At 33.6% G+C, this 24151-nt stretch overlaps 5 protein-coding genes across 9 annotated transcripts in view; 2 read left to right on the plus strand and 3 right to left on the minus strand.

The window, feature by feature from the left end:
• Positions 1–480: 480 nt before the first annotated feature.
• On the minus strand, positions 481–2946 carry LOC108766441 (zinc finger BED domain-containing protein 4-like). Its single transcript, XM_018515735.1, has 4 exons — positions 2414–2946; positions 1919–2337; positions 1286–1798; positions 481–1101 (listed from the first exon to the last, which is right to left on the minus strand). Exons 1-4 carry the CDS (start codon positions 2937–2939, stop codon positions 481–483), a joined length of 2079 nt encoding a protein of 692 aa, XP_018371237.1. The 5' UTR covers positions 2940–2946.
• A 557-nt stretch (positions 2947–3503) lies between these two features.
• On the plus strand, positions 3504–4731 carry LOC108766469 (mimitin, mitochondrial). Of its 4 annotated transcripts, none has more exons than XM_018515783.1 (2): positions 3504–3689; positions 4245–4731. In XM_018515783.1, exon 2 carries the CDS (start codon positions 4257–4259, stop codon positions 4716–4718), a length of 462 nt encoding a protein of 153 aa, XP_018371285.1. In that variant the 5' UTR covers positions 3504–3689; positions 4245–4256; the 3' UTR covers positions 4719–4731. The 4 variants fall into 4 exon arrangements, with proteins under 4 accessions (XP_018371285.1, XP_018371289.1, XP_018371287.1 ...); XM_018515787.1 differs by lacking the exon at positions 3504–3689 and adding an exon at positions 3780–3859 and having other exon boundaries at positions 4250–4731; XM_018515785.1 differs by lacking the exon at positions 3504–3689 and adding an exon at positions 3787–3860 and having other exon boundaries at positions 4246–4731.
• Positions 4732–6068: 1337 nt separating this feature from the next.
• On the minus strand, positions 6069–18721 carry hfp (Poly(U)-binding-splicing factor hfp). Of its 2 annotated transcripts, none has more exons than XM_018515781.1 (10): positions 18560–18721; positions 15833–15887; positions 13285–13350; positions 12863–13023; positions 11096–11154; positions 9576–9789; positions 8434–8920; positions 8123–8337; positions 7635–8028; positions 6069–6687 (listed from the first exon to the last, which is right to left on the minus strand). In XM_018515781.1, the coding sequence occupies exons 1-10, from the start codon at positions 18581–18583 to the stop codon at positions 6578–6580; spliced, it is 1785 nt and encodes a 594-aa protein (XP_018371283.1). In that variant the 5' UTR covers positions 18584–18721; the 3' UTR covers positions 6069–6577. The 2 variants fall into 2 exon arrangements, with proteins under 2 accessions (XP_018371283.1, XP_018371284.1); XM_018515782.1 differs by lacking the exon at positions 11096–11154 and adding an exon at positions 11823–11869.
• A 345-nt stretch (positions 18722–19066) lies between these two features.
• Smyd5 (SET and MYND domain containing, class 5) lies at positions 19067–22968 on the plus strand. The gene is made up of 5 exons (XM_018515737.1): positions 19067–19132; positions 20697–20989; positions 21799–22117; positions 22177–22354; positions 22428–22968. Exons 1-5 carry the CDS (start codon positions 19067–19069, stop codon positions 22745–22747), a joined length of 1176 nt encoding a protein of 391 aa, XP_018371239.1. The 3' UTR covers positions 22748–22968.
• A 501-nt stretch (positions 22969–23469) lies between these two features.
• LOC108766442 (uncharacterized) overlaps positions 23470–24151 on the minus strand; it is a gene marked incomplete at its 5' end in the record, with an annotated part of 5137 nt that continues 4455 nt past the window's right edge. Inside the window, 3 exon segments of the mRNA XM_083287373.1 lie at positions 23470–23762; positions 23832–23972; positions 23974–23997. Coding sequence (XP_083143499.1) covers positions 23726–23762; positions 23832–23972; positions 23974–23997 — 202 coding nt within the window.

Raw genomic sequence — 24151 nt, forward strand, 5'->3', positions numbered from 1 at the left:
TGCTGGCATATGTTAGATAAGAACAGATGTATGCGTTTGAGTAAGACAGAATGATATATATTATATAATATAATGTAAAAACTAAATCAAAGATGTCGCCACTATTATCGAAATTGGAATTAAAAAAGTCTGTACTATCGACCTTGATTGAGTTGGGTAATCGGTTTAGCATCCCCTTAATGGCTCCCGCACAACATTTGCCGCTCGATGGAAATTGACGTGATAACAAATAAATTTACAGCTTTTCCGTAACGATTCCCGAAAAGCCAAAGAATGATTGGCTACTGCATCAACTTCCTCGCAGTAAGCATTGCATCCAGTGTACGGAAGCCATAAGAACTGACAAACTTTGGAAAGTTAGGAATAAAATACAAAAAAAGTGTACATAATTTTGAAATGATTCATTATCTTAAATCTTTATTAAAATATAGATATAAAATATATATATATAAAATATAGATATTGTTTAATTTATTATCATTAAAAGAAAAAAGATTCCTCCAGTGAAGCCATGAAAAGCAACTTTGAAAGACGCTTGCCAGTAAGCCTGTTCCGTCGTTCAGTGGCCGTTGAACCGGCCTTCGAAAATAGTCTTTCTGCTGGAACAGAAGTGGCAACTCTGGACAGATAATCTCGAGCTATCTGATATAGATGAGGATACATCTCTTTCAAAGTCTCCCAGACTTGGAGCGGGTTCGTATCACGAGTAGCAAGAGGGCTGTTTAAATATAATCTTAATTCTTCAGAATTGTCACTAAAATTGTTCAACTCTTGCGAGCTGGTGCTAGCCACCATAATGTCATGCAGACTCCATAGGTTTTCAACATCACTGGCCATAACTAGGGTTGACGGCTCTGCTACCAATTTTGCCTCTGTCCTTTGCATCTCCGTAATCTTAGCTGTGAGTTTGGATACTGCTCTGGCATGAGCGAGGGATTCACGAAAGTACATTTTCTTGAAGCGAGGGTCTAATATGGTTGCCAACGCAAATGTTTCTACATTTTCAGCTTGGCCAAAACGTATATCTATTTGTTTCACAAGCTGCTTCTTCAAAGCAATAGTCACGCTCGCGTCAACAGGCACTTCGATGTTGACTAGAAGCTGAAACAATATGTAGCTCGATGTGAGATCAGACAGTAAACAACGAGAATGAGAGAATTGTTACATCTTATCTCGTTGGGATGAGATTTCAAGCAGATGTGATAATGATTCATTTAATTTTAAATATTATACAATTCTCATGGAATGGCAAACGTGCCAATTCATACTTAATAACAATACTAACCTGTTTCATAAGATTTATCATTGGGATTATCTTACTAATAGAAGTAGTTTTTTCTGAGCTCAAGTCTCTTGTTGCATGATCAAATGGTTTAAGAACGCGACTCAATTCTTTCAGCTCCAATAGTTCGTTTCCACTGAGCATGTTTACATTTTGATACTTCAAAAGTAATGTTCCCACGATATCACTCAACTCAATGAATCGATCAATCATAGCAAATGTTGAATTCCAGCGAGTGGATACTGATTGTATCAACTTAAGCAAAGTGCCCTCTGTACGGCCGTTTTGCAATTGGATCGCTTTAAGCTGATCAGAGGCGTTAACGCTGTGTTTAAAGAAAGTTACTATTGACTTTACTTTGTTGATCAAATCACTAAGGCCAGGGGTTGCCTCAATAGCTTTCTCAGTCACTAGATTTAACATATGTGCAAAACAACCTACATGTTTGAAAGGGCCAAATACATTTTTTGTTGCCGCGACAATGTTAGCTGCATTGTCAGTGACAATATGTTTAATCTATGTAGAAGTAAACATATATTTTATTAAATATGAAATTTGGTTGCGCCTTACCGATTTATGAGAGAACGAGACAACATTAATGCAATAAAATCAAAATCTAGAGCAAGAGTATCATACCTTGTCTTTGTCTATGTCCCATTCATGACACGTTTTCTCTAACATTTTCGAGATGTACTGGATGTCGTGAGGTGCATCCAGAGGTGTGACGCTAATTGTTGCTGTTATCATTTCACATCCTGATAGGAAATGCACCGTGACGCCAAGATAGCTGTTGGTATGCTTATCGGTCCATATGTCGGCAGTCAGATTAAACCGTTGAACTTTAGTAAATATATCCTGCATACGGGCACTAAGAATATCGTATTTGGCATCAAGTAGTCTTGTAAAAGTCCTCCTGCTTGGTACTTTATAAAGAGGTATTGCTTTCTTTGAAAAGTATTTGAATCCAGGCCCTTCAACAAAGTCAAGAGGTAAGTGGTCTTTTATAACCATAAACATCAGAGCTTCATTTAATGTTCTAGTCATATGTCCACTTTCTGAAATGAAAGAGAAATAGATAAAAATATGCTGTTTCAATATAGTTGTCAAAAACAACACATTTAAGTATTTCACCTGAAAATGGCTTGGCCTTCTGTAAAGTTTCTATCAATGTCAAGTTACGAATGTTAGATTTAACTGTCTTTGTAGGAGGAGGATTATTTGTAAGGACAGTGCTAGTATTTCTAGTACTTGTACTACTGGTATTAAATAAAAGAGAAGGATTATAATCTGTTATGGTCTGTATCTGTGCGATGAAAATAAAAAATAAGTTTAAAATAAATCGAATTAAATTCAAATGTGATGAGCAAATAATAATGTCATTATTAGATGCCTGTTCTGTCGCCAGTGGACTCAGTGGACTGGGAACATCTGGATCTTCATCACTTTTAGTACTGGAGGATGTCGATGATATAGTTATACTGCGTTTACGCTTTTGATTTTCTCGTTGAAGGTTATGTTTTCTTTCTTGGTGATTCCACAAGTTCACTGTGTTCCCGAAACTGTTCACTATTACACCACAAATCTTACAGCGTGCTGTCGCTTTGTCTATTTTTATATAGTATTTCCAAATTTCACTTGGAGGCATCGTCGCGGACATAAATTTACTTGCAATTCTTGCAAACGTATACTATACAAAAACCGTTGCGAAATTCGAACTTCCCTCCTTGATTTAAGGAATATCTACATTGCAGACACTGGCCGATATTTTGTGTCGTACGACAAAGCTTTTCAAGCCTGTTGATTGGCTGCAGGACAGAAAGATCCGAGAATCTCTCTGTCCTACTAGGGCGCTCAGTGAGTGGTCATAATACTAAGGCCGATACTTACCCCGGATTGGCCCGGATCTACAATAGGGTTTTAAGCCTTACGCCATAAGAAATGGACGAATCACAGTCGCTTATTCTTCTCGAATTCGACTGCAATTGCCAATTGGTCAATTTCTTACGGTATAAGGCATAAAACACCTATTGTAGATCCGGACTTATAGTTAGATCTTATATTCAAGACCGTCTTAGGCGTTGTCTACAATACATAGAGTAAGAAGTAAGAGTAAGAAATTGACCAATCACAGTCAATTATTCTTCTCACATTCGACTGTGATTGGTCAATTTCTTACTCTTACTTTTTACTCCGTGTATTGTAGACAACGCCTTAAGTACGGTCTTAAGAAGTCACGAACCAATCACCCATTGTGGATCGAGATCGAAATTTAGGCTTAAAAGCTCGATCTCCTGATTAATCGGCCAAGCAAAAATCCGATTTAAAATGTCGATACATCGGGGCGAAATATCGATTCACGTTCAGATCGTTTGAGATCGCCCATCTCTAAACGCAACCCAGGAGACAGGTATCACTCTATCCTTGTTACCACTTATTATTTACCGAACGTAAACAAGGATGACATGACATCCTGAGAACATCTGGATAGGAATCCGAACATTCTTTTAATAAAAGAAGAGAAAGTACTCTGATTCTAACCTAAAAAAGAGTCATAATCAGTTTTACATTTATCAAACGGTACATACATGAAATGACAATTGATTTGTATCGATTAGAAGTTACGTAAAATTATAAAATTTTTTCGAAAAAATTGTAACGTAGCTATTCTACTCGAGATCATCCACGTTTAAATAGAGCTGTTTTTTTAGGTTATCTGTTAATTGTCAAATTATAGTCGGAGTTATTATAAGATCTTTTCAATATTTGGTAATTATACAGAATAGCTACACCGCCTCCGATTTCGATAAAATTAGGCTCATTCGACGCGTTTTTGCATGAAACGAAAGAATCTGGCAGAAAAAAGTGTCGCTCTGCCCCGTGAACAATATTTTCTCGGCATTTTATTACGTAATATTAAATGTGTTTTACGTGTCCAAAATATAATTATTCTCTTTATTTATAGTATAGCGATAACATGGCCAAAGAGCGTGGCGTCTTGAAAATAATTTGGAACAGTTTTGTATCCTCGCTGAAACCTCGCTTCGCCCGCCGCAAATTGATTGGCGAGGATTATTTTGGCACAAAGTACTATGAGGAAGATATTCAGCATTCCACCCGGAAAAGGCCACCGCGGTATTTCGTTCCAGTGACCAAAGAAAACTTCGAGCAAGAGTTACCTGCGGAGTGGGAGGCCTGGTTGAGGTACCGTAGAAAAGAACCACCCACGCGAGAGGAAATAGAAGCTAATTACCAATTGGCAATAACTAAGAAGAAGAATGCAGCAAAGCTTTTAAATGAGAATCGCTCAAAAAATGATACCACTAATCTTCCCACATCATCTACTACTCATACAACTACTCCGGGAAATTTTCCAGTTTATGAAGATATGAAAGGTTTTGGTAGTGATTATAAGCCAAAGGACTCCTACAAAGAATAATAAATAAAGAATAAAATAATAAAGAATTTGATGAAATTTCTAAGTAATTAAAAAAAAATTGTTTTCTAACATTGTGATAATGGAAAATTGGTTGTAGGATTCTATTTGAAAATTTTTTTATTTTTTTGTTAAACTGGACTGTATCAGAGAACAATCTGAAAGCAGCCATTCCAGCCTTTTCCATGAAACTCTCGAAACCCTGTACATCAGTACACCAATGTCTATTTTTAGTAACATGGAAATTGGTATTAGGTACCACATCTATTTCATCAAACTATCGATAAAATTATAGTATCGAACATGGATGTGATCCACAGATATACAGTGGTGTATCCGTGCTAGTAAGAGAACAAATGTAGCGCGACTAGGCTTAGTTTTACAACTCGCAGTTAATTCTTAACCGAGGTTCAACTTATTTCTCATTTCTTTCTAATTCTAGCATTAGAAAGAGTTAACCATGAGTTGTGAAAGTGAGCTTAATGAGTGCATTCAGCAACTCAATAATTAAATGATGCTGTTATTGGTGTAGTTTTGTGGATTATCCAATCAGACTTTAGATCTAGAACCATACATTAATAGCAGCACTCATTCAACTGTTAAATTCGCTGAATGTGCTCAGTCACAACTTTGCAATTATTATTCTGCTTTCTTTTCTGCCGTTATGATTGATCGTGCTCTTCTGTTCAATTTATAATTAGTATAATAAAGATACAACAAAAACTCCGAAATTGTAAATTTGTTTCTTTTATGGAAAAAAATTTCTAAAACATCCTATTTTTCCGACTTTTTAAAGCGAATATCCTCTTAAATACGTTTAAGATCTATGAAGTTCAAGACTAGAATGATTAAAATTGATTGAAGAATTCTTAGGATATTAAATTGTTAAGCCTTAGGTGAATCACTCTGTATATGTAAAATGATTTATTATTAATGTCTATCTTTTTCTATACATGTAAATTAAGATCTATCGCTTTCATATACAATCATTCTCGACAAAATTATAACAAAGGTACTATATACTGGATAAATGTACGAAATATTTATGTCTCAAGATACTACGATTCTAGTTTGCAATTGCGGTCCGTGATATGAAACTAATGATTCGTACATACGAAATAGGGTATAAAGTTCCGTTTTACATGGGGGGAGGAGAATTAAATGAATGTAAGACATTCTAAATCACATTTGATAAATTTGAATCGCTTTCTGTTTACACTGTGCAGTTCCTACACTTCGCGTCTTGAGGTCTGTTCTTTTTAGCTAAACTTTTTCTTTCTCTTCTTTCCTCCTGGAGAGAAAAGGAAGAAAGATGTACTGGTGCAAAAGTTCAACTAAAAGGAACAGGTCTTTGATCACTACAAATTAGTGTACGATTAGAGCCGTGAATCGCGTGTACTTTTGACTTCAACATGTGACTCTTAAGCCTGCCTCGTCTACAATAGTCGCACAAGCTGTGCCGCATGTCGTATGAAATGTTGCATATAGTCGCATGATTGTCGTAGTCGCAAGAGCTCTTGTCGTACGGAGTTGAGCCAACTTCAACTTTCTGCGACTGTCGCATGAGCTCAGCCAATCACAGCACAGCAAGTTGACGTTTAGAATTTGTTGTCGAATTGCGTGCAAATAATCGTTGCGACTATTGTCGACGCTAATTTAGCGATATTCTTGCGGCATGCGACAAATTTACCTGCGATGCTACTACTCGCGACATGTGCGATTATTGTAGACGATGCTTTAGATTTCATTATAAATAGTAGCTTAAACAACGAAGATCAAGCTATCAGTCAACATTAAATTTTGTCTCTTATACGAATTTAATTGACAAAAACTTAATATATACCAAATGAGAGCATTTTGCATCAACCAGAAAAATCACTATTGTCAAACAGAGCTTGATCATATAGCTCTCCTTTAACCAGTCGTCCGCCGAAATAACGACCATTTAGCGAATCTCTTGCACGTTCTGCTTCTGAAAACATAAAAATTAATCCAATAATTACATGATACACAAATGTTAATATGTACAGGATACATTAGTGTGATTTAGACTTGATATTGACTAAATGATTTAGACTAAATATTCACATATTTAGATAAGAGTATGATCAATTTACGACACTATATATAAGGTAAATGTCTCAATAACTAATGCCAGTTTCAATATAGATTAACTTTAATCTCGGTTCAACTTACTCTTTATCTTTTTCTTATTCTTAAAACTAGAAAAAGATGAAAAGTTAATTGAACCAAGATTAAAGTTAAACTGCAGTGGTAGAAACGGGCATAAATATAACCATTATACAAGTATGTGTTAATTGAAAAATCAACAATATATTTATAATTATTAAGATATCAATAATAGCAAGAAAATAAACTAAAAAGAGGTTAAATATTTTGTATCAAAATAATTAATAAAAATGTATTATTTTCTGACTGGAAATTATTGCAAAAAATTTTATATTTTGCAGGAACAGTCATATTTTCACTCTCTTCTTATCATTTTGAGTAAGACATAGTCTATATTTTCAAATTTTTTAAAATATTGCACTGTATAAGAACATCAGTCTAAGGCTTATGTCAATAATGGAAAGCATTTAATATTGAGTGAATTGGCATACATTGGCCATGTTATTTGGAATCATCTTACCGACATATATACCACCTATTATTATTGCATGTAATTGTAAATAAAAACATAAGAGAAACGTTTTTGCTTGATAACGCAAAAATAATTGTATGCCGTAGTTTACTGCAGTCAGATGGTGCGACTGTATAATATGTACGCGGATCAAAAAGTGTGTTAATTCCTTTTGTAATGCCACTAATTAATATTTATCAATATAGGATTGATTACTAGTTTTTATTAGTTCAGAGTCATTGAGATATTTATCACCGAGACATAAAGATATACTTTACCATTCATTTCAGCGAATTCGACGAATATCTTTACGATGACTTCCGCGTTTTCGTCGTCCTCGGACTGTCTCTCTTTATAAATAATAACTCGTACAACCACACCGAACTTAGAGCACTCGTCCTGAATTTCCTCCTGCAGGGTCTCGTCCACATCCTCCGGTGCTACCATATTTCTTAAAATAACGACTCGAGATTCGACTTTACGCATAAGCTTTTGCATTACGAGATGACGCGCACTCTGGCCCTTAATTGACATATTCTCTTGTTGCTGCAATGTCTGCGGTTCCGTTTCTTCTAAGAGTTTCTTCTGTAATTCTTCCTGTTGTTTTTGATGAGCCGCTTGTTCCTGCGCTCGCCTCATAATGTCGGAATTTGCAGTGGTTGTAACTGGTATCTAACAAGCAATTAGATTTTTCATAATTAACACGTTGACGATTCAATATTTTTTTAATTTTAATACTTTTTATTTTAATACATTGGATACTTACAACTGGCGTGCCGACAATCGTAGGCGCGACAACAGCGGGAGGTGGTATAACAACTGGTTGACCAGGAATCGGTTGGATAATAGCGGGCGGCCGCGTTAAGGTTTGTGGTATAGCTATGCCAGGTGGAGGTATCACTGGTGCTACCGTTGCTACCGTTGGTGGTGCCATTATTGTTGTGGGCGCTATAGTAGGTCGTACTACACCTACAGGAAGTGCTATAATAAAAATAGATAGTGATAAACACATAAAAGTAATTCTTCTTTTGCAACGTTTGGATTCAGTGTAGATGCAAGAATTACGAATTTACGAACTTTGATTCAGGATTGGTGGTGCAGTAGCTCCAAGTTTAGTAAGGCCTAACGCGACGGCATTACTGGCAACTGCGTCCATCGCTTGAATTTTTGCTGTTGCAGCTGCTGCAGCCACCGCGGCTGCGGTTGGCATCATACTGGTACCACTAGGTGGTCCCATGAGCGCATTCGGTGGCGTTATAGCTCTGCCTACTCTCAGATACTGGCCACCCAGATCGAACAAGTTCATGGAGGCGATAGCTTCCAGCGCAGCCTGCATTGTCTCGTACTCGATGAAGCCGTAACCCTTATGTCGATGTGGAGAACTGCCTTGCGCAAGTTTGCAATACGTGATTGGCCCGAACGCCTCAAAAACCGACTTGATGTCGTCTTCTGTCAGATCTTGATGTATCGATGCGATATAAATGCGATTATAATGTTTGCTTTCCTCGGTGATTTCGTCAATCACCGATTGTGCTTGTGGCATATTGGACGGACGTCCCACGACCTGAGATAAATATAAAAAGAAAGATAATTTATAAGATATATTCTCTCTAATGTTGCGTTAATATTATTGCAAAATTATTCGTTAAATAAATATATCGCCACTTATTTCAAAAGTGACAACTAAAAAAGCACAATTTTCGAATTAACATAATTAAGTTAGTTTACTTTTGATTGACATTACTCTGTCAAAAGTAAACTAATTCAATTTTATAACAAATCATTACACTTTAAGTATTTATTTTAAATTATCAAAATTGTCACAATTTTAAAAAACAATTTTTTTTAATGACATTTCATCATGTTAAAAATATTTTTTGATTAATCAATAATTTTTTGTAAAATTAAAAGATAATTTTCCCTCTTTTCTAAGAAATTTAATTTTTTGAATTGTGTAGCTTTTGGAGTAAGGAAGCGATATAATATATAGAACATGTGTAATGGGATGTAACTTAAGAAACAAATGAAAAACGAAGTAATGTATACGTAGCAAAAGTATACTAATGAAATAAGATTTTCAAGCAAATTGCAGTTAAGATGCAGTTTGCTCGAAAATCGTAGGTATTGGATAAAGGACTAAATAAAAATTTGCCGACCTCCGGCGGGATGATAGGATTGCTGGGGGACAGGAAATTCGTTATATAGGTACGTCCTGCTACCTTGATGTTGCGGCCACCGATCATGACACCGTTCATTTGTTCCAAAGCAAGTTGCGCGGCTTCGGGTATCTCGTATTCAACAAAGGCGAAGCCCTTGTGTTTCTGCGTAACGGGATCCCAAGACATATTGATGGACTTGATCGGTCCGAATGGCAAGAAAGCTTGCCTGATTGTATCTTCTTTCAATTCAAAACTGATGCTGCCCACATAAACCCTGTCATACAATAATAGATGTTATTAATATTAATGTTATTTAATGTAACTATACTTAATATAATGTACGTAACTATTTTCTTGCTAACGATATATAACTTTATTCGAACTTTCACATCAATCACTTGTATTAGAATTGTCATGTGTGCATTTAAAGTTTTTAATCCTTCGTTACCAAGGATCCACGGGACCCCCATTATCTTGCGATTTTTTTAATATGTCAAAATTAAAATCTTTAAAAAGCCACTGCGTTTCCATGTTCTAATGTTTAAAATATGTTCAATAATTTTTTAAAGAACAAAAGCTGTAAATATGGCAATCAATTAAAAGTGTTAAGGTCATTTTGCCTTCTGTGTAACCGACGTAAAATTCTCAGGTGTGACCACGAAGAATTAAAAGCATATTTAATTTAGATTATTAATATTACACATATCTAGATTTATTAACATTATTAATATTATAGATATCTAGAATATTAAAATACATTTATCCATTGTTAATATAACAATTACGCAATAATGATATTAATAACAAATATTAGTAAATGTACGTATATATTGTATATAGAAATAAAATTCTACAAGTGATTGATAAAAATGACACTTATTTAATTCATAATCTAATATAAAAATACTTAATTTTATTTTTATAGTATGAAGAAAACAAAATATAAAAATCTTCGTTAAATCATAGCTTGATTTAATTAATTTAATATATTACTGCTAATATATCATTTTATGAATAAATTATACGAGTGTTATTTACGACTACGAGACAAGGAGATTTATGGTTGCGTTCAGCGGACTCAACAGTTGAGTGAGCGCTTGCTATTATTGAAGTATTCTTCCAGATCTAAAATGCTGATTGGATGATCTAAAAGAATATACCGATAACAGCGAGCGCTCACTCAACCGTTGTGTCCGCTGAACGCAGCTATTACTAACAGAAATTAATATAATGATTAATATGTAAACGATATATAAAGGAAGGATAATGGCCAATGTTTGCTCCAGGATGCCTGACGATTATGAGTAACATCAAAAGCTACAAAAAATTTCTGTAATTTGTTAGTGTGATTAGAAAACGTATCAATATATTCTTTTAGAGTTATTATAAAAACACAAAAATATTATACTTATAACTATATATATAATAGCCACTTCTCTAATTTAATATATTTTACAACTTAATTGCTAAAAATGTAAAACGAATAGTGCCTTTTCAAAAATAATAAAATGTTTGAATATAATTCTCTTGAGGATCTTGCACACGAAAGTTTCGAGGATTAAGACAAAGAACAAACAAACCTGCACATGAGAGCGAGAGCCTGCTGTCTTTGCACCTGATTCCGTTGACTAGCCATTTGCTGTAACACAAAGGACCAAAGGCCTTCTATTGATATCCCTCCCCCATTTACAACACATTTCATTGACTTCAAGTGATCCCTCAAGCTCTTTTACCATTCCACACTTCTTTGCTCGACAATTATCACAATATAAATCTTAATTTAGTTTTAATTTAAATTTTATTGGTATTATATTTAATGCTACAAAAATATCTAAATAAATTAAGATATATTTTAAGAAAATATTTTATATGAATATTTTTACAAAAAAAATATAAAATAATTATTTAAAAGTGTAGCATAAATTATTATAATACTTTTCGCAAACAAATATGCAAGTATAAAAATTTATGTAATTTATAAAATTTATAAGACAAACTCAATGATTTGTATAGAATGTTTCAGAACAATTATTCTCTTTTTATTTGCTGCATTTCTTATGATAGCTTTTAGCTAATTTTATTCTTATAAGCAGAAAAACAATCGAGCTCAGAAGAATTGTTGTCCTCTGAAGATTCATGCATTCACAAAAACTCCTTCTTCGTATTGTACAGCTCTGCTCCCGCCGACTATACTATCACAAATTATATATCTAACCTTTTCTTATGGTAGCAACTCGGGAAAATGTTTAGGAGTGTTCGACCATAAGGCGGATTTATCGTTTCTTTCTTGATTTGGTTGACACTAACCTGCACATTAGCAATAAAACTTGCTGCCGCAGGACCAACTTATTCTTCTGCGGGGAGAAAAAAAAATGCGCCAATCAGAGTTAAATTCTAACGTTTCTTTTTTTTTCTTAATATCTGTATAGTAATTGACTCGGCGGGACGAGCTATATAGTAAATATTTCAGAGTTCTATACAATATTATTTTACAATATTACATTGCAATAATCGGTAAAGAGCTGAATAGAGGAAACTATTTATACATATATATAAATAAAATATATTTAAATCAAATTTCACGTATGATTCAATTACCGAATTAGCTGATCAGCTTATTTTATTATTACAAAAAGTTCTACAGTATTCAAAAAAGGATTCCACACTATTCTTATGGAAAGGTCTTTTTGCGGATTTGATAATTTTTGGATATGTTGTAGTTTATGTTATTCTGAACAAATGTCTCAATGGGTGCAACTTGATCTCATAAATCGTTTCTGCTCTACAAATATTAGAAGGTCCAGATTTAACACGCACGTATGCACGTACGCACATTCGACCAAGAGTCATACTGAGTCAAAAAGCCTATACATGTTAAATTTGGACTTTTCAAGGTTTGTAGCGCGGAAACGGCTTACAAAATCAAGTTTTTCTACTGAGATATTTATTCAGAATTATAACATATCCAAAAATTAGTCAAGTCCGTAGAAAGACACTTTACTATAATAGTGATGATGTGAAGTTCATTATGAAAGATGGGAAGACTAATTTACAAATGTAATATTTCAGTAGATAGTTTAATAATTTTACCATAGATTCTGATCACTTGTTCGCAATAAGCAAATTCGGCAATTTAATTATATACATATATATATATATACATCTATATGTGTATATATATATATATATATAATGTTTATGAGTTGAATTAATAATACGTTAAATAAAATTGTCTACAAAAAGCATAATCGCGTAACATTACATAATTTATTAATATTTACAAATGTCATAATGGAGCGAAAATATTAAATGTGAGTGAGCAAAGTTATTGACAATTTAAAAGTTACCTGTTGTTGATGAGCCAAAGTCTGCTTCATGAGGACCATTTTGATGCTTTGTTCCATCGCATACTTCTTCGCTCTGTTCACGGTGTCTTGTTGCTCAGATGAAATTTTCGGTAGACCAGCTCCTAATATTCCAGGCAGTGTCAGATATTTAGCGCCAGGTCCTACAAAATCATAAAATAGAAAAAGGTGTAAGTCAGACTGATTTAGTGATGGTTCAAGACGACAAAGAACATTTATTCACATCAGATCTTATCAGCAAACGTCCATTAAATCTGCGTCAACGCTCAATATTACTTAAATTGAACTGACTTAAAAAATAATGTGTCACTATAAATATTCTACATCATTTTTTAAGATGAATTGGATCAAATTAATAAAAAGATTCAAATATAAAATAAAAAAATGTATAACGTTATACGTACCAGCAACAACTTGACCTATTTGATTGAGATCATAAATAGGGCCTGGTAAGAACTCTGATGCATTTCCTATAAAGAAATCATGCATTAGACAACTAGCATTAAAGTAGATAAATATTAAGAATATGTTAAACGTTTCACTTTTTAATAGAACCAGTTACGCCACCAAGTTATTTCTTAATGATTCAATCATTGATGGATCAGGGATTATTTTCTCATTAGCAAATTTGGGTGGCCATTATTTCATATTTTTAGAATTCAATTCATGAGAAAATTTTTTTGATATATTTAAATTGACATTTAAAATAACTGCTGTCTCAGCAATTAGACGTTTGTTTTAACTAATTTTTTGGGGAAAACATCTATATATGTACAGATCCGTACACGGAGATGTGTAACAGCCGGATGACCTATTGCCCTAGGCTAGTAAAACTTCTATTAGTCGCATTGATGTATGCGGGCGCATTATTCTTATTCGTATTGTGGAATATCTTTCTTAACACGAGTACCGTGACGCCATGCCAGCTGCTATGATAAAATCGTCCTCCAAACTGTAAGTTCACAGAAATTAAAACGATCAAGGAATATTACAACTTTTTTAATAAATATGGTTGTACATGTATGTGTCAATGTGTGCATGTAGAAGTATTTATAACGCATGTATGCAAAATGTATATATGAAAACCATATATTTGTGCAAACATCGAAACGAAGAAATATTTCTCGTTTGATGCATGCTATTGGAAGAAACAAAGCGTAGATTATACGAAGACCACAGGTAAGAAATTTTGTCAGAAATGATACGACTTATAAGAGAAAATGGACCGAACGTTAATCGTATGAAAACTTTGGTAAAATTAGTCATTAGCCGAGGAGTCTTATTAAATTTGAGCTTTAATTACTGTTTGCACAATCAGCCCCAAAAATCAGACTAGTCATAATTAGATTAGGTTTCATAACCAATTTGGTCTGCTAGTCTCTGAAACAGAAATCAGAAACAGAAAAACAGAAGTCAGTTCGACTTTTCATGAATTAAAAGGCTCTTAAAAAGTTTTGTGCGATCATTCGATTTACAGCTAACCGTGTTCTGGGCTGAGCAATGACGGTTGTGCGCAAATTATCCGAGATTGAGGCGACGCACAAATCTGTAAGCACAAAGCAAAGGAGAATACTCTCAGTGCATTTCCTGCGCCATATTCTTAGTCTTTGCCTTCTCCAACCTACCACTTTTCAAACCTAACAATTTTCATGTAGCAATGGCGAGAAATCTTTAATGCAAATACGTGAAATTCTTTTTTTCCCACGATTTAATATCCAGAATGCGATTACACGCGATTCTCAAAGTTTAACGTCACACAATTCTAAATTGTATTAATGGTCAATTTTTTTCACTCACATCTCCTACGTGCACACTCGGACATCGTTATAACATGTCTCGAAATAGCGCGTATCCTGCTTAGCGATGGCAGAATAAAATGCAAAAGCAAAAGTGTGACGGGAATGGATATCACGTTCTCATCGGGTCATATTTAAGTAGAATTTAATTAGATAATCTCTAAGCCATATTCATGGCTATATCGACGTCCAAGTGTTGGGACTTATCGACTTCATTATTACCTAATGCAAATATATAAATATATGACAAATTTAATATACACCTTTCGCCATTGCCACTCCCGATTACGAGCCTCTTAAATACATTTACAGGTAGAGACATTACTGTTTTGATAGTAATAACTCCACATGAGTCATATACATAAAAAAATGTATATGTTCATTTCTATCAATATAATTTAACTTTAATGTCGATTTAACGTACTTTTATCTGTTTCTAATTTTCAAGAATTAGAAAAAAGTAAAGAGTAAATTAAACCGAGATTAAAGTTAATCTTCATTGGTAAAAATGTGGGTATTAATCGATATTATGCTGACAATATTAATAAAGAGAAATACTTTACATATAATTTATAACGGTGGAATACTAAGTGGCATCTCTTCAAAAGAGGCTCATAATCAGGAACAGAGAAACTCTAAGCCCTAAAATGCTGACCTATCTAAAGTATGCATCGTACTCGGCAATAGATACGGTAGTGGGAGTTTGTTAAACTCTGATTTGTACTGTTCAACGAATGTAGTCTTTCTTTGTTTGGCGCACGTTCGTGATCACCGCTCAGTAGTAGGCCACGGATTCTGTACTGTCTCTCCGCTGTAACATCTCAGAACAGAAGGACATCCATACATTAGTGTGATTTAAGCGCCATACAGTCATGATCTATTTACCCTAGCCTACCGAAAATTTATGCTCAAAACTGCTTCGGAATAGATGCATTCTGCAGTTTTATAGAGTATGGCAGCATTTTTTAAAAAAGAGAAAACTAGCACCTGAGTGTCCTAAGTAGAGCTATTGTATTTCCGCATCATGTTCTCGCTCTTAATACACATATTACACTTGCTGTCGTTTCTCTGTTTGCGTTTCCCACTAGCAAAGTTATGTATATAATATCATAGTTATCACAGGCATAACGGTTATCTGGTTGCCTTAGCAATTTACCTTCGACTTTGGTCTTCTTCACCGGTGGTTCTGCACTGTTTTGCGACGTTGGTGCCTGCAAATGAAAACAAACTCATAATATAAAGTAAAATCAATGAGTTTACTTGTATCATAAATTATAAAAAGTTTGTTGCGTAATATTTTCAACAAATAAAATGTTAATTGTATGTTAGCAGTTTGTCAGTGGATTTCAATAGCATATCATAGCGTTGGCATCACCTGTGTCCACATTAAATTCATATTTGTCACACATAACTATAGCAGATAATCAGGACTATGCTGAGTATGTGTATTTGAAATACTTTTATTTGAAAAACAGTATTTGTAAGACAATTGTATTTTATATTTCACCGAAGCACATGAAAATATTATATCTTTTCTATTTCATGGAAGCATATAAATGTATCTTGTATTTCAATATTAATAAGATTAAAATTATTTGATATTTCAAACGCTAAGATCGACAATCAGTATTATTATTTGACCAATAATAAGATTTTTATTCGGACCGACAAGAATTAAACACTAAGTATAAGAATATTCAAGCCTATGACGATCAAAGCTAGATATTTTTTGCCTAAACAATTTCCAGTGAATTATCTATATCCTATATATGTACTGATATGTACATGGATATATATCATATTTTTGTAGTTATTCAAACTGCGCGCCAAAATTTTTCCGGACTCTATCTAACGCAATTAAACTACTGCAATAATATCACAAGTTAAATTAAATTGACAATGGCTGAAAAAAACCTTAAATAAATTTATACAATAAATCATATTATTGTATAGGCTTGAATATTCTTATACTTAGTGTTTAATTCTTGTCGGTCCGAATAAAAATCTTATTGTTGGTTATACATGCTGCCTGCAACAAGCGTTATTGTTCTTACATATACTGGTTATTGCGAAGAATATTACTAAGGCCTCGGTGGTCTAATGGCTTAGGACGCTCATACGGATTACAAGAGGGTCGGATTCAAGTCTCGGCCGAGGTAATATTTTTCGCAATAAATTTATTTAAGGTTTTTTTCAGCACATTGTCAATTTAATTTAACTTGTGATATTATTGCAGTAGTTTAATTACGTTAGATAGAGTCCGGAAAAATTTCGGTGCGCAATTTGAATAACTACAAAAATATGATATATATGCATGTACATATATAGGATATAGATAATTCACTGGGAATTGTTTAGGCAAAAAAGATCTAGCTTTGACCGTCATAGGCTTGAATATTCTTATACTTAGTGATTATTATTTGAATTATAAAATACAGAAAACTTTCAATCTTTCAATGTTAAATACAAAATACATAATACTTTTATGTACGCCAGTGAAATACAAAGTACAGAATATTCTTGTATTGCAAATACTGTGTTTTAATCTGAAAATAAATTCTAATTGAAACTTTACTTTGCGTGAAAAGTTATAAATTTATATGGAATCTCATTTTGCGTGGTAAAGGCTGCGTTCCGTTTCACGCATAATGTGCATAATGCATCATTTATCCTTGTTTAACATTCGGTGAATAACAAGGATAAATAATGCAGCATGCACATCATGCATGAAATGGAACGCAGCCAAAGAGTATGAATATAGTGGATCCTCTATAGGGAGGAAAGCTCCACTATCAAAACATTATACTATTGGGACATTCTACCTTAATGCTACAAATATTTCATTGACCAATCAGAAGAAAGAATTTTATGAATTGATTAATCAAATTACTTACCAATTGTAGACCATGTCATGTTCGACATCTTGGACGTTTTTTCGTTATCCAACAAGAAGCTACCACAACCAAGGCTATCTTCGTCTTCAGGGATCAGAAGACGAAGGATAGCCTTAGCCGTGGTTGCTTTTGGTTGTACAACGAAAAAACGTCACTTGTTAGACTGATATTACATTTGTCATATTACAAATTTTTTTAAGCCTGTTAATTGGCTGGAAGTCAGAGAAGCTTTCTATTTATAGGCTCACTTTAACAAACGTAATCAATTAGTTCATTGAAATTGGACAATTGCATCTGCCAAAATGACAAATGTGATTGGTCAATTCCAACTAATCAACCAATTACATTTGTTAAAGTGACTCTTAGGTCTAGTTGCACCAATATAAGATTAACAATCTCAGTTCAGTTTGTTTTTTGTTCTTTAAATTTAAAGAATCAGAAAAAGATATACAGTAAGTTAAACCAAGATTAAAGTTAAGATTCAGTTCTACTAATTCGACCAATGTAAGATTAACTTTGTATAATGTCTATTATTTTCCAATTTTTAAAATTAGAAGGATAAAGAGTAAACTGAATTTAAATTATATACAATTAATCTTACATTGGTCGAATTAGGCCTTATGCCTGTTTTTACTAATATAAATTAATTTTAATTTGGATATCTTACTTTTATCTTTTTTAGTTCTAACAATTAAAAATGATAAAGAATAAATTAAAATTAAAGTTAAACTACATTGATAAAAATGTATACATTAGTAACATAAACATTATTTTATCTCCATCTCTGTCCTGCAGTCAATTAACAGGCTTGAAAAATGCGTCGTGCGACACGTGTAATATCAGTCCAAGACATCAAACGCGACGCGGTCGACGATTGGTAAACCGTGTCAATTAACGTAGACATCTGTGATCGCCATTAAGCCGCCAAAGGGTTAGCCATATCACTCGCGGACGAAGGGCGGCGGTCGCTGCGAGCAAGAGAAATTTACCATGGCCATCGTTCCGTTCATCATTCCACGAGAGCCGTTCCTGGGCGGACGTGGGTGGCCTAGGATTAGGATCTGTCGAAAATTCCTGGACGAAACCACGAAATACGCGACGAGTCGATAGCACTGCCGCACGATGCACTTCTTCTTTGCGGAAGAAGTACCGCGCGCCGGAAACTGCACTAACTTCCACGTTCAACGTTTATCGTTTATCGGGAACACCGCGAGACCGAGCAAAAAATTTGTGTTTATTATATTTCTCCGAATGTTTATATAGCACGATTTAGCACACGTTGCCCGCGCGAAACAACGCGAATTGGAAGGAAAGAGAAATGAGTCTCGCGAGAGCGAGTGAGTGATTTGATTTGAGCAGTAGTTGATTGTGCATCCGTGACAGCCTTCACGGCGGTCATTGAATCGCGTTCGTAGTAAGGTTAGGATTCGAATGTATTTCATCAATTGTACGATAGGTTTGTTTTTTTCCTCCGCCCGGTGTATCGCTCGCTCGGTATGATGATCGACGACGAGGTTATGGCGGATAAGGGCTTCTTCATCAAGCTGGTGAACGACGAGAAAGTGAGGCGTATTTTCGATTAAATCCGCATGTCATTTCTATGATTCACCGTGTGGTTCTTTCCTATAATAGTTAAAATGTAAAGCGGGATAAAATGAAGGGGAAAGGGGGGGGGGGATGTATGTCCTCTCTGGTGAACATTTTTCTTTTTATACGAATTGAAATATTTTATTCAGAAATACACCGAGAAAATTAATCTTGGAATTTTTTTTTAATTTGTGAATTCTGAGAAATACACTAAGATTTCTCGTTCTATAATTTCTAAAAAATATCTTAAATTTTTATAGATTTAAGATTATATTTATTTATAGATTTTTTATAAGATTTCGTTAGAAATTATAGAATTTTTCAAAATTCATATGTATAAAGAATTTTAGGGAAGATATAGATTTTTTTTCTTGATACTTCTATTTCTTGATATGTTATATATGTTCAAATCAAACTGACTTTTGATTATACCAGAATAACAGAACACATTTATGACAATGCAAACTATCTTTATTTCTTGATGTGATCCTCTGCTATACTAATTATACTTATTCCAGCGTTTCACCAGTGTTTGGATAGCATAGAAAGATTTCTTAGTACACTGGAGCTATGATCAGATTGCCTGTTTTACGTCACTACTAAAACATTGGTCTCCCAGAAATTCCTTTAATGGTTCAAACAGGTAGAAATCACTTGGAACAAGGTCATAATTGTAAGGAGGATATGGCATTAATTCCCAGCTGAGTTTCTATAATATGCAAGCGGCTGTGTAAAGATATGCACTGTCCTGCAGTAACAAAATGCGTATAGTGATCAAATTAGGTTGTTTCTTCTTGAGAGTATTATGCACATATTTTAAAATTTGACAGTAGTATTCACTCATAATTAACAGAATGTGCTCTTCTTATATTCACAAGATTAAAAGTCCTGGTTTGACTTGAATGTAGTTATTAAGAAATTCTGAAAAATTTTCACCAGTGGCATAAAAATGAATTCAATAATAGCAATTAATTAAAAAAAAATAGTATAATTCATATTTGATGTATACAATGGGACAGCGAAACAATTACCTCAAAAATGGGACGTCTGATAATAATAATAATAGCTATTGAATGCAATATTAGATATACTAATAAATTCATTTGCAATGAAATAATAATGCAAACATTTAAATAATCATATGATGAAGAAAGTATAATTATCAGACGTGATTGTAATATTAGATAAATTACAATAGAGAATATAAAACCCTACCTAATTAAACATATATATATATATATATATATATATATATGATATAAAATATCATTAGAACTTTGTCACGTGAAAGTTACGTTAACATCATGAATCAATTAATTTTAATAGTTAGCACTTAATTAAATCCAATATTTTGTAATGTTACATAGCACCGGTGCATGGGCGTGTTTCGATGAATTCAATCGAATCGACATCAAAGTTTTATCCGTTATAGCGCAACAAATCATGACCATTCAAAAAGCACAACAAACACGAGCAAACAAGTAAGTAAATGAAAAAAGACATCACCATGGATTATTAATTTGTGCATTCATCTTGCAGGGCAAAGGGCTGTTCTCTAATCGCGCATTTAAGGAAGGGGATGTAATACTCGAGGAGAAACCCGTGATATGCTGTCAGTTCCTGTGGAACTCTCAGTTTGGATACTTAGCGTGTGACAACTGTCTGAAACCATTGGAAACAGCAGAGGAGAATGTCCGTAGGCTAACGGGTAATCCAAACTTTGTTGTACCACACAAGGAATGCTGCGAAATAAACAAGAGTTTAATAACCGAATGCCATCAATGCGGGGTCAAGTACTGCAGCGTAGAATGTCAGAACGAAGCATTTCAGAGGTGCTTACGAGTTGAACTTTTTATGATATCGCTCTCTTATTTAAAGAATGACAACTAAACAAAATTTAGTTTTCCAGATAAGGAGAAAATTTACTTTTTAACTGACAGAAAATTATTGACTAATGAAATAGTATCGGCAAAAAAATATTTATATATAGACGGTATTCATAGTCAGTTCTTATTTTAAGACCGTCTTAAGATGCTAATACGCGGCTCTCTGATCTGTTCATAACATCTTAAGACGGTCCAAAAAAAAGATCCGATAAATATATATCCTCTATATATATCCTCAACATGATCAAATATTATTTTTGTCATTCTTGTTTTTCATAATCTTAAAGAACTCCTTTTTTAAATTTGTAACAATTTCTATTTTTTATAAAGTTAAGTTAGTTGACTTTTGACAATGGGTAGTGTTTAATTCATTCATAGTAAAAACTTGTCATTTTTTTAGTTGTGTTACTTTTGCAGTAAGGAAACGATATAATTAAACGAAATTTAATTCGTTAACATATTACGAATTAAATACTTTCAAATGTAGTTACAAATTAATGGTCAGTACGAATCCAAGACAGACTCCATATCTGCTAAAAGTTATCAATTGAAAATGATCTCAAATGATGAAAACTAGTTGTATAATTTGTAACCAATTATAAGCATAATTATTTGTATTATAAAATTTGTTTATTTTTAGTCATCCGCACAATTGTGTTTTAGACTCACTGGTCATCAATTTAGAACTACAATTGAACTTTTACGTTTGCTGTAGTTTTTATTATATATTACACTACTAGTTTATTGTTTTTTAGATATCATAGTACACTGTGTTTACAAGGGAAAGTCAAGGATGAGAGCCATCCTCTCAATCAATTATGTGAAACGTGGAAACAAATGCATTATCCACCTGAAAGTGCATCAATCATGTTGCTAGCAAGGATGGTTGCTGTAGTTAATCAAGCAAATGACAAGGAGGAAGCTTTAGCAATGTTTTCACAGTTTTGCCATCGTACCGTTTCCAATGACACGCACGAAATCGTACACTATCTATTAGGCGAAAAGTTTGTAGGCCAGATTGATATCCTTCAGCAAATGATGAAGGAGGCTCTTAACACCGAGTACACCGCACATGTGTGTAATATACATATATTGTTATATCTATGCTAATGTTAATTGGAACTTGTTTTTAGTGGTTCACGCCAGATGGTTTTAGAAGTTTATTAGCTTTAGTGGGAACAAACGGACAAGGAATTGGTTCTAGTTCATTCAGCCGGTGGGTAAAAAATGTTTCCGCTTTAGAATTGCCCAAAGATGAAAGAATTTACATTGACAAGTTGATAGAGAGAATTTATGACACAATGGACGAAGGTAATTTTTATCTTTATAATTTATTTTTCTCAGTGTTCAATATTCATATAATTTCTGAAAATTTCTTTCACAGCGGTAGGTCCGTTTCTGAATAATGAAGGGTCTGGACTCTACGTTCTACAGTCGTCAGTGAACCACAGTTGCATACCAAATGCAGTTGTTGAATTCCCTTATTCAAATAATACTTTAGTATTAAAAGCAATACGAAATATAAAAGTTGGTGAGGAAATCTGTACAAGTTACCTCGACGAATGCCAGCTCGAGAGGAGTAGACATTCCAGGCAGCAAGCACTGAGCTCTTTGTATCTGTTTGTTTGTCATTGCGACAAATGTCAAGCGCAAGCAAATGATCCTGATGTAACGTCTGACGAAGATGAATCTGACGAAGACTGATTAGTGCTAGCCGAAGATGCACAGGAACAATAATATAATTTTCATAATAAACAAGAGTTATATATTGAATAATATCTAATATCCTCTTGTCACAACAATAATGAATCCCGTTACGCTTTACTTGACTATCATACATATGGCACAAGTGAGCTTTATCAGTAAAATAGCATGTAGAATAAACATTACACATTTGGACTTTTAACAAACTTACTTTATTATTGTAACAGGCTTTTAATGTCATTTCTATGTAATAAAGTTATATAATAAATTTAATACAATATTTTGCACTCTTCTTTTATTTTTACTAATTTGAACTCAAAGGATTAATTATTAATTTTTGTTATTGCTCTGTTGTTACAATGTACTATTTACGAACTTAAATAATATACACATATTATATATATTAATATGTGTATTTATAATAATATATATATGAAATAATATACACGTGTTAAACTACAGTTCATGTGCAATTCAAATCGATCTATATAATGATCTATATAATTTTTCTTTCATTTATGTATGTAATTTTTGATATGATTTTGCACATTGTTTAGTAAATTAATATTGAACATTTTTACAGCTGATTTAAATATTTCATGCAGGCACCGCATGCATGAAATATTTAAATCGGCTATAAAAATCGTCGCAACTTTAACAAAGGAATTATTCTAAAGTTGCAAAAAATGAAAATGATAAACCTAATATTGATCATATGGGTGTACAAAACGACATAACGGATCTTGTATTAAGGAGTCTTAAGTCTCAGTCATGTTCAAGTAAATTTGTGAAATTGTTTGAACGTGTGTGGCCGGCCTTAAGATGTCAATGTTTAATTTTGTTATTACAAAAAAATTCATAATGATGACTGAGCTTGTTGCACAGTCTGAAGTGTTATTTCATTTCTTCCCTTTATCATAAAATTAGATATATACTCAGGTAATGACGTCATGAGCACGTGTCTTTCAACTAAGGCAGTTAAAAACTATCCATGTTGTGACTACGAAATTCCCAGCTAAAATAGAAGTTTCAAATTAAAATATACAAATAGTGATCTCGGGTATGTGTAAAAAAATTTTCTTACTTTATACGTATAGTATTATTAGGTAACTTCGAAGCTATACCGGCATGTTTTATAGATTCCCTTGACCCTTCTATAACGAACTTCTCTAGAATCGGAGGATCTTTGCCGAAACACTGTTCTGCATATTTTTTCCATTGTTCGCTGTATATAATCCACGCTTTTATTACTGTAACAAGGTTTATATATTATATTGTACAAAATACAGTGTGTTGAATACAATTAATAAAACATCTCATAGTATACGAGGTCTGTCCGGAAAGTATCGGGCCTACCTTTATATCTCCGCTCTGGCGTTATTCTGGATCATCGGGCGGGTGGCA

This window comes from Trachymyrmex cornetzi, unplaced genomic scaffold, assembly GCF_001594075.2.
Source record: "Trachymyrmex cornetzi isolate Tcor2-1 unplaced genomic scaffold, Tcor1.1 scaffold590, whole genome shotgun sequence".
Taxonomy (NCBI): domain Eukaryota; kingdom Metazoa; phylum Arthropoda; class Insecta; order Hymenoptera; family Formicidae; genus Trachymyrmex; species Trachymyrmex cornetzi.

Coding starts and splice junctions, on each gene's coding strand:
- hfp (XM_018515781.1), bottom strand. CDS start 18,583: ATGATGAACGGAACGATGGCCATG. Junction 13,024..13,284: donor AATAGGTCAAGTTGTTGCTG/GTACGTATAACG, acceptor ATGATTTTGTAG/GACCTGGCGCTAAATATCTG. Junction 6,688..7,634: donor CGAATTCGCTGAAATGAATG/GTAAAGTATATC, acceptor TTATGTTTTCAG/AAGCAGAACGTGCAAGAGAT.
- LOC108766469 (XM_018515783.1), top strand. CDS start 4,257: ATGGCCAAAGAGCGTGGCGTCTTGAAAATAATTTGGAACAGTTTTGTA.
- LOC108766441 (XM_018515735.1), bottom strand. CDS start 2,939: ATGTCCGCGACGATGCCTCCAAGTGAAATTTGGAAATACTATATAAAA. Junction 2,338..2,413: donor GAAGGCCAAGCCATTTTCAG/GTGAAATACTTA, acceptor CTTTCATTTCAG/AAAGTGGACATATGACTAGA. Junction 1,799..1,918: donor GGGACATAGACAAAGACAAG/GTATGATACTCT, acceptor ACTTCTACATAG/ATTAAACATATTGTCACTGA.
- Smyd5 (XM_018515737.1), top strand. CDS start 19,067: ATGATGATCGACGACGAGGTTATGGCGGATAAGGGCTTCTTCATCAAG. Junction 20,990..21,798: donor CAGAACGAAGCATTTCAGAG/GTGCTTACGAGT, acceptor ATTGTTTTTTAG/ATATCATAGTACACTGTGTT. Junction 22,118..22,176: donor ACACCGAGTACACCGCACAT/GTGTGTAATATA, acceptor ACTTGTTTTTAG/TGGTTCACGCCAGATGGTTT.